The following is a 10099-nucleotide window of genomic DNA, read 5'->3' as shown; positions in this document are numbered from 1 at the left end:
TGTTTCATGAGATGGCAGCATGATTACGGGAACAGCTGTGGACAAAAGCCAACAAAGGTTGAGAATTCGGCAACTTCATTTGAATAAATGATTAACAGAGGAAAACCACCATTCAGTGAGGAAGTGTAAATAAAATGTACATAAAAATAACATTAAATATAAATTGCAACAGCATTTTTTCCTATGTAACATATTTTGAATATTACTTATGTATTGTAATGGAACACATTACTGAATTCGTTTAAAATTCAAGCCATCACTATTTTTACAAAGTATTCTGCCCAACACTTGCAGTACAAAACATTTCACTGAATTTTGAAAGTAGACAGTAACTATGAGCCTCTAGTTTATCACAGCATTAAATAGGCTACACTAGATATAAAAGGCCAGCTTTATTTGACAACAATGAGGCAAATGGGTAAGACAATGCTTCCTGTTCATCCACTCTACAGTAACATCGATTGCTCAATCCCACGTCTAACTGTCACAAAGAACAGACATTTCAGCCAACAGTTGCAACACCAGAGACTTTAATAGCAATGACTTATTTACAGGCACGTACATGTGTACATCCATCTGCATTCGAAGGCTGTCCGCAATGTTGTTTGGGGAAAACAAAGGGTACAAAAGAGCCGCTTCCTACTCCACAGATGATCCCCCTCTGTGACAAGAGCAGACAAGTCACGCACACACATACAAAAAAAGTGCACGAATAAACCGCAGGAGATCAAAGAGGCCCTACGGTGGTCATGTTGAAAAAAAGGTGGGAGATATGTCCCGAATGAGGGTGTATTCACCTAATCAAAGGAGAACTCAATTACACAATGCTTGAAGAAAGAATGGCATGAGAGGAAACTGTTTAACCTGCTCTGATGGCAAAAACAGGGGTTTTCTTCACAGCAGGGAGGGAAAAAAAAAAGTGTGCTCCTGCTTGTCCTCTTTACCGAACCAAACATGGGCTTTGATGCACATTCCTTCATACTGTCCAAAAACAAAAAATAAATAAAAAATAAGGAAAACCAAAAAAGCCCTTATCTGTCCCGCTAACCAGGCCCATCATAAAGTGTGCTCTGAAGATATCCCTTTGATGAAGGATGATATGGGCCTCAACTTAAACAAAGAAAGAGTATTTACAGCGTATTTTAGTTTAGTAGCTCTAATCTCATTACCAAGCCTGTAGAACATATGTACAAAGCATTCCATAATATGCACTCCGCCGTTTGCTGGAGGGTTTATAGGGCTTTTCTCGTGTTTAAAATAAATATATAGACAATAAAAGCACATACTGCTCGAACCACATCAAATGGAACATTTTAAAAAGAGCAACTTTAATTTCATGTCATGTAGAGAGAAAGACAGAAAGCAAGAGAGAAAGCGTGAAAGAGAAAGAAAAGCGCTGCTTTAAATTCAATTCATCCAATGTTACCATTCACAAGTATCCTTTCCTTTTTGTGAATGGTGACCAACAGCGACTGGCTGTTTCCATGTCAAACGTCATCGAAGGGGAAAAAAAAAAAAAGAGAAAAAGAAAAGAAAGGAAAAGAAAAACAAGACTGCCCCCTATTGGTTAACAGGGCACAGTGCATGCCAGTATTACAAATACATCATAAGGCATTAACATACGTATCACGGACTTGATTGCAAAACGCACTTGACGTCAAACCACTAATGATTTTTGCACGGTTACAGAGTTTTCAGCATCCACAAGTTTACAACTAGAAACATAGAAAGAGTTTATCGCTGACCGCCAACAGAGCGGCACTATTCAAAACAGGAGGTGGGGTGGGGGGTTGTTAAATGGTAAAATCACTGCCCTTACATCATGCCGAAAGAAAACTTCGGCCTTCCTTTGAGATTTGTAGATTACAGATGGAAGAGTTTTTATTTTTCTCTTTTTTCTTTAAATATGCATCCCCCACTGTGTCCGTGGCTCAGCGCCGGCCAGGAATCCAGGATCAGTTTCCAGTAAGCAGCTAGAGAAGACAAGAATCCGTCATCATTCATGCACTTCTATGACTGAAGCTCAAATACACTTGCATCCTACACTTCGCTCCCAAGCTTCCTCAGCTGCTTTAATGCTAACGGTAGCGATCTCCTTAGATCACTACGTTTTCATGGCAGAGAGTATTAAATAAAAGCATTTTTACTTAGAACATCAAAACTATTGAGTACTAAATGTTTACAATCCAATGCTACTATACGTACAGAAGGCTCCAGAACATGAACCTTTAATAGATGAAGAGAACTCTTGTTCGAGGGAGAGTAGAAAAGGGGTCTGCCATTTTGCGAATCTTGGCGTAGTTGATGAAGCCCCTGAGGAAGAGCAGGAAACCTGGAGGACATGGAAATGCATTATGGAGGCTGTACTCCAGTCCAAACAACTGCACAATCACCACAAATAAACAATGATAATCACCACATGAGGAGCAGCCAAACACAAAGATAAGCAACCAGATGTAGTGTTTTAAAAACACACGCTAGCAGTCAAAAACAGGTATAGAGTAAAGATGTGACGTAAATATTTCATATTTCAAAACACTATTCTTTTTTGTGTAGGACACCCAAGGCCAAGACTTAATCCACTTACCAAGAACCAGGAACACCCACCACAGCCAATACTGGCCATCAAAATAGCCAGGAAAGTATGTAGAAAACTGGAAACACAAAGAAAGAACAGTTAAATCCCATCGAGTTCCCCCTTTTTAATGAGGTCCACATCTTACCGTTTCCTCCGATTTTATTTTGTGCCCCTGAGCTCCCCACTTAGGACATTACTGTTGGTTTATGTACCACAAACATCCTTAACTCACTTTAAACAAACATTTTCCAACCTAATTATCCTTCAGAATTAAACAGGCTGTTTTTGTTACTATGCCTTTGGGACCTATATACAAACGTTCTCTGTTCTGATTGGCTGCCCTGTATTCGGCATCTTATAACTACAATGTAAACAGACTGGCAATTTGTGTAGGCAGATAATGTGGATATACGTAAATGATTTCGTTTTCTTAACATCACAAAAACAATGAATTCAAACAGACTGTTTTTGCAGCTCAGATTCCATGCACACTGAAACATTAATAAAGTTTACATTCTACATCAAAATTTGGTTTTACCCTTTAATGTACTGTTCTATGCACTAACAGCAGGGAGATTTCACTTTGTGAAAAGTTATGAAAAGTCAGATAAATGTGGATAAATTCAGGAAATTGTCATACCCGGACAATCAGGATCCACTTGATGAGGGACAGGCCGAAGCCAGAGATGGCACCGTAACGGCCGGCCGCCGAGGTGGTGAGGCAGAACGACAGGAAGAAGCCGATCCAGTTGAAGAGGAATGCCACTGGGAAAAGACAGAAATTAAGGATCACCAACAGCTCATGTGCCATGCACAAAACATTGCAATGCCCTAGCATATCTGATTCAAGCTGAAACCACACCTAAATCACAGTAGAACAGCTTTGAGAATATGAAAAGCAAGGAATTGATGCAAGATTAGCAAGACTACACAGGTTTTCAGTTCAGATACTCCTTCAAAGTACAGTACAAAAAGTCAATCTTTTGGCCAGATCTGATTTGATTTAGGGCAGCAATTATATACATTATAGTCAGTAGTAGTAGTTTTTGGGTGAAATGTGTGCTTCTAAAGTAGGATAAAACACAAAGCATTCTCTCCCATAGAAACGCACAGGGCAAAGACCAAAATTCCTTATATACCACTAATGCAGTGACACAGTAACTCTACAACAGCTGTATCTCCATTGCATACTACCTCAAATTGCGTATAATCTCATAATTTGCCTGCAACTATTTTACTGATACTCATTTCTCTGAATGCTGTGAGTAGTCATGCGGTTGTATAGGTCATCACTTTCCTCCATCTCAGGCAAGAAACAAGAAGCATAAGGAATATATTGGTCTTATGACCTCTATATAAATATTGTAAATGGTGTAAATAATTATATTGCCTATGCTCATAGTTTACTTTAACATTATTGTTTGTCTGCACACACGGCATATGAAAAGCTAGACAGCTGGAAGCCATGTCTTGTTTCTCATTCTCCACACTTCACATTTAAACCATATGTTATTGACCCCACTTTCACCCTAGATCGCCTATGGGGTTAAATACCAGAATACTAGAGCTTAAGGTGGGCTATATGGCAAATTTACAATATTACCATAGTTCAATATATTTTCTTGATGCACAATATGCAGCACATTTCAGTTTTCCTAAGGTTTGGTAAGTCAGAACAGACAGAAAAAAAAGAACTATTTAAAAATACTATCAAAAGCTATGAATACAAGATTTTTTTTTATGTTTCACAAACTGTGCTGCACGAAATCCACTTACAATGAAATATGTTCTGTTTGTAAAGACACATGTTGATCAGTGCCCTTTTAGCCTGGCTGACATCTGCGATATGCTCAGAAAAGCATATTGTGAATTAATGAGCTGTAAATTATCATTATGATGACACGTTCATAAGTAACATAACCCAAGGACATACTTGCAGTTATACACGTTGATTTTGAACCTGAAAATTGGTTTGTGTGCCCAAAAGACTATGGGAGATCATTTTTGTATTTTCTCTTACTTTAGAAATATGCATTTCTCTCTCTCACACACACACACAAACACACACAAAAGTATTGTAATTAGGCCTCGAGTTAATGTATCACAAAGATGAACTGTAGCTCCATTTCCTGGCTAGTGTAAAGCCATTTCCTGAATCGAGCAAAATCTTCATTCAGAATGTCTTGTAGTCCAGGAACAGATTTACTTACAATCCCAGAAGACCCTGAATATTACCTGCTAACATGTCAAGGAGGACAGGATGTACTACTGTCTGTCAGGAGCATTTTATTGTCTACTTACTGAAGAAAGTCAACATGAAAATGCCATCATTGCCTATTCGCAACTGGTCTGCGTCCTCAAAATCATCCCTGGCCACAAAGTCCTCATCCTGCAGGAAATGTGGAAAATTAGGAGTTAGCGATATAAACTACTGAATGCAAAGGGGACAGGAACTCTGTGGGATCTTTTTATAACACAAAAAGGTAACAGAACGTCCACATCATAATAAAGGGTCAGATTTCACTTGGTGCATCATTTTGTGGCCTGGACCTATATTCTCTAGACAAGAGGACCACAAAACACAAGAAACAGGCTCGCTTTGTAAGCATTGACAAAACAAAGTCAAGCAAGAAACTCTCCAAACACCAATCCTCCTCTTTCTTGTTTCTCAGAAGTCTATGACCTCAATGGATCCTCAAGAAGCCAAATATTGCAAACTTTCAAAGAGGTACCACAAAAGGGTTCTTTGAGTGAAGCCACAGAAGAGCCACTTTTGGTTCCCTGATAAACCATGTCTGAAAAAAAGATTTACGATGAACTTTTTAAAGACATTCAAATAACAAGAGGTTCTAAATCAGGTTGAGGGACCTTCAACTGTTCAGAAATCCTGCCCTCCAGGACTGAACTTCCTCACCTCCGTTTTATAGCATCCCACAAAGGACCGTTTTTGATACTCTTATGACATCACACCAAAAAATCTTTCATACACCAGTGGTTTTCAAAACCGTCCTCAGGGAACCCAAGATTGTCCAGATTTTTGCTCCAATACAACATATTGAGCAAAAGGTATGGACTGTCGGGGGATGTCCCAGGAACAGTTTGAGAACCACTGGCATACATCTGACTGGTCAATAGTAGAAAATGGGTTCACATTTACCAGAAATTCTGTTTACCCTAACAATCTAGCCCTAAGTTCATTAACTTTGTCATTGGCTTGGGAATTTACAATCAATGTAGCAGAATCAAATCAGACTTTTTATCTGTCATTTTATATGTTTTAATGTTCTGAGGCAAACATCTCATGGAGGACTGTTTTTATTGGCTTGACTGGGGTCACAGAGAAATCAAGTGATCCCCATACTTCCTTTTCCACAGGAATACTTACCAACATGGCAATCTGCACAAAATTTATTTATCTTGGTTATTATTCCAGTTAATTATATAGTAGGCAAAAGACGCTGGAATCTTTACTTACATGTGAGGGTACAGTCCATAAAAATGATAAATGACAGATTCAGATGGAACGAAACTCGCTAAGAAGCACCAGTAGTAATTCCTCCCCCCCCATTTCCATTACCTTTAGACAGCCAACCTCCTGAGGACCAAATTATGCCTCAATTCCCAATGACTAACCAAGCACCAAGCATACACTCCAAGAGGGTAAGGATTTGATTCACCACCAAGGAAACTACGTATGACTGTGCAGGAGCTATGTTTATCACAAGTTCTAATTACTGTTCAAAACGGAGACTGCCAGCTGTCTCCTGTACTCATTTTTGGCATTCAACAGTGCCCATCAAACCTCATCACATGGCACCTACCAACAAAGACTCCAGGAGCAACATTTTCATGGTCTGTCTGAGACAATGGTCTCAGTTTTCATTACATGGAATGTCTTGATTTGAGAGAGTAATCTTTTTGAATAGAATGTTACAGTGCATATCAAAGGTTTACAGGCTTTCAAGTATAAATAATCCACAAGTGTAAAAATTTATTTTAGCATCTATCTGAACACCCTGCCTTTCAACCATGAAAGCTGACGCCTGGGGCCTCTCCAAGAAGGATGCCACCTGTACAGTTTGACACACTCCCACTCTTGTTACTGTACCTCCAGTGCACGAGTTACATCATCAAAAGTGTCCAGACGTTCCCTGTGCTGTGCGCAAGCAGTGAATGTGGGGAGGTTTAAAAAAAGAACAAACAGGGACAAAGGGAAGTACAAACGTATGAAATAGGGCTGCACGATAGGGACAAATCCGTGATTCTAATGCTACATATTGTGACTGCGCTGCGTACAAAACACTTTGGTGAATCAACAATATGACACGGTAAAGACTGGCTATTATTTTCACCAAAATAATTTACTTTCGTTGAATTAAATTAATATCTTAAGTCAATAAAACACCCAACTAACAGGAACTGGTTAGAATATCATCTGGTAAAAAAAATCATTGCGAGCTTGTCGCAAACTGCAGCCTTCCGCAATATCAGCACTGCAAAGGCCAATAAGCAATACACTGTGCAGCCTTAATACTAAAACAAAAACCTAGTTACTGAATCAGGAATATGTCTCAAACTTGTGTCTAAGTCTTGGCTATGGATACTATGGACAGTTTTGTTATGCTAGCTACAGCTTTAAATGGAGAGTTGCGGTACTTACTCGTCCTGCCACCAGAGGAACAGAAGCCTCTGCCTTGCTTCTCTCAGCCTCATCATATGATGGCAGTGATGTGGCTACGTTGTAAGAGGGAGGCTTAGGGAATGCAGCATCATCTTTGTAATCAAAATATGCTAGAAGGGAGATAAATAAACATACAAAAAATGTATACAATTTTAATACTTAATACAACAGTCCTCTTACTGGCCTAATTTTAGGCTAATATTTGCAGGTTTCAGATAAAAGTGTTACCCATTCATGTTTATTATGAAGGTGGATAACATAGTTTTGACCTCCACAGTAATTTCTGCCTATGTACGTTTAATATTTAAAAAAAAAAAAAAAAAACACACACAACAAAAGAGCAGACACCTGATGTATATCAATAATTCACTTTTTAAAGTTAATCGCAAATTATTAAGTGATTAAGTGATACTTTTTAATCCCACAAACGGGGAAATTCCATCTCTGCATTTAACCCATCCATGAAGTGAAACACCACATGCACACTAGTGAATAGACACACACACACACTAGGGGGCAGTGAGCACACTTGCCCAGAGCAGTGGGCAGCCCTATCCACGGCGCCCGGGGAGCAATTGGGGATTAGATGTCTTGCTCAAGGACACCTCAGTCATGTGCTGTCGGCCCTGGTGATTGAACCAGCAACCTTCTGGTCACAGGGCCAGTTCCCTAACCTCCAGCCCACGACTGCCCCATTATTATTATTATTGTTTTGTTAGTTTATGTCCCTAGACATATTAAGCAAGATTCACCATATCATACCATTTAAAAGACAAAATTCTTGTTCTCTTGTAATCTGCAGTAAAATATAATGACCGCTGCCCAGCTCCAAGACTTTTGCTATTTTGTATATTATGCAATAATATAATTTTTCACCATCCCCACCTATAGTCAAGTGAAACTGGTCAACCACTTAAGAGACCCTCCCTGATATCTAGTTTCAATAACTCAAAAGAAAAACAGCTTCTGATTTTGATTTGGAGACGTCCGATTTCAAAATTTTATTATACGATAAGCACACATACCTGCATTATCCGAGGCGATGCTGCTGTAAGGGGGTGGAGCATCATTAGCCACCTGAGCTCCCTCTTCTGGCTCCTCTTCATTGGTCAACTTCATTTGTGGGGGGGAAAAACAGCTTAATTGTTGACATGCATTTTTTGGCATTCATCCCCTAGAAGGCAGCAAGCTTAGAACGATGAACAGTCAGTGGTCTTTTTTTTTTTTTACATTCATTACTTTTACCTGAGACTGAAAATCAACAATGATGCACTGATAAAAAATTCTGTCTTTTATTATTATCATTCACCTTTGGCCATAGGAATTCCTTGGTGAAGTGGTCTTTCTAACAACATAACAAGAAAACTTTGCTTTTATTCATGATGAGTATAATCTTTAGAGGCGTTTCCCCAAAACCTTACAGCACTACATGAGCAAGATCTCTATAATTAATTAATTAATTAATTACTATTTATTCTTCTATTCATTCTGTAATCTCGCGGTGCTCATTTCTTTTAAACGCTGTTCTACATGCTTCTGTGTCATGTAATATAATAGGCCCTACATATACAACACGGCGTCGGGCATATTGAGTTACACGGGATCCACTACAACCGCTGATTCAATTAACAGCTTTAAAGGGGATTAGCTGCAAAGGCACCACCACTGTAGTGTGGGCCTGTTTCTAATAACTAGGGCACCCCTTTCACAATCATGTATAGCACACAACACTGTTCATTTTTCCACAGTCAGGCGTGAACATGTCTTTTTCCAGCCTTAAGCATCTCTGACACATCAACGGCGTTTGCAAGGCAAGTAACGCTAAGCTGACTCAGGAAACGAGCATGGAAAGATTAACAAGAACTGAAACCAAAATGTCAGCGAACGAAAATGCTCTGCTAAACAAATTCAACAAGCAGCGGGAAACAGGCCAGGTCAACCCGATATAACGTCTAGCTGATCCTGGGGAAAAAGTAGTTAGCGTTAGCACGAGTTAAACTGGCTGGCTGCGTGAACGAGGCGAGTCTGACCAAACTAACGGAGGTCCGCTAAGCTGGCTAGCGCTTCGACTAGAGAACACAAACACCCACAAAACGCAGACACTTCGCGTCCTAGCCCATCAACGTGAACGTTCAGTAAGTTACAGCGTGTTCCGGAAAACAACCAGGGACAAAGTGTGTTACATTACAGTAAACAGTAGCTCTTCCCGTGTGTGGTCGTTTAAAATGACCTGCGACGCGACCCAAAACAATAAGGCCTTGAATCGGAGCGACCATCCTCGGTGTTTCCTGGAAGCGCTCCCGCCGCTGACGACTCTGAGGCGAATCAGTTTTCACTCAGTCACCGACAACATTACCTCTCACTCACCTGCTGATATCTGCCGCTCGATTCTGCCATCCCCGAGGAGCTTGACAAGCGGAGGAGGACTGAATTCAGAACCCAAACAAATCCGTCCACAAAATGTCTGTATAAAATTATATAACCTAACTTTGTGTTCCCACGTCCGCCTCTCGGTCCTCTCGCACTTCCCGTGATGTCAGTTACACAGCAGCGCCACCACACGCCGAACCACTGATGGAAATATCTGTTAAAGGAACAGCCCGGCGTGCTCCAGAAATTGTTTTTTTTCCAGTTGTCAGTTTTGTGTCAGTGATTTTGTGTCTTCTAAACGCCGAAACAAAGAAAAAGCCCCTAGGCTTCACGGGCCCACAGTGAAACTACCGTTAGACTAACACGGCGCTCAAGCGGCGACGGAATGTTCTCTCATATCTGAGCTGTTGTTTCCATGTTTGTGGTAAAAAACACGCGCCTAGTCTCATAACTCGCCTGGGACTCTTTCA

General features: G+C 40.1%; 1 protein-coding gene across 3 annotated transcripts; it reads right to left on the bottom strand.

The window, feature by feature from the left end:
* Positions 1 to 513: 513 nt before the first annotated feature.
* ndfip1l (Nedd4 family interacting protein 1, like) lies at positions 514 to 9819 on the bottom strand. Of its 3 annotated transcripts, none has more exons than XM_017701122.2 (9): positions 9627 to 9819; positions 8285 to 8372; positions 7239 to 7369; positions 6687 to 6734; positions 4880 to 4967; positions 3219 to 3343; positions 2588 to 2654; positions 2206 to 2332; positions 514 to 1973 (listed from the first exon to the last, which is right to left on the bottom strand). In XM_017701122.2, the coding sequence occupies exons 1-8, from the start codon at positions 9654 to 9656 to the stop codon at positions 2229 to 2231; spliced, it is 681 nt and encodes a 226-aa protein (XP_017556611.1). In that variant the 5' UTR covers positions 9657 to 9819; the 3' UTR covers positions 514 to 1973; positions 2206 to 2228. The 3 variants fall into 3 exon arrangements, with proteins under 3 accessions (XP_017556611.1, XP_017556612.1, XP_017556613.1); XM_017701123.2 differs by having other exon boundaries at positions 2227 to 2332; XM_017701124.2 differs by lacking the exon at positions 6687 to 6734 and having other exon boundaries at positions 9627 to 9816.
* Between the last annotated feature and the right edge of the window lie 280 nt (positions 9820 to 10099).

Source organism: Pygocentrus nattereri, chromosome 16, assembly GCF_015220715.1.
Source record: "Pygocentrus nattereri isolate fPygNat1 chromosome 16, fPygNat1.pri, whole genome shotgun sequence".
NCBI classification, from domain to species: Eukaryota; Metazoa; Chordata; class Actinopteri; order Characiformes; family Serrasalmidae; genus Pygocentrus; species Pygocentrus nattereri.
The sequence above is the reverse complement of the archived record's forward strand: the minus strand, read 5'-3'. Positions and strand labels throughout refer to the sequence as shown.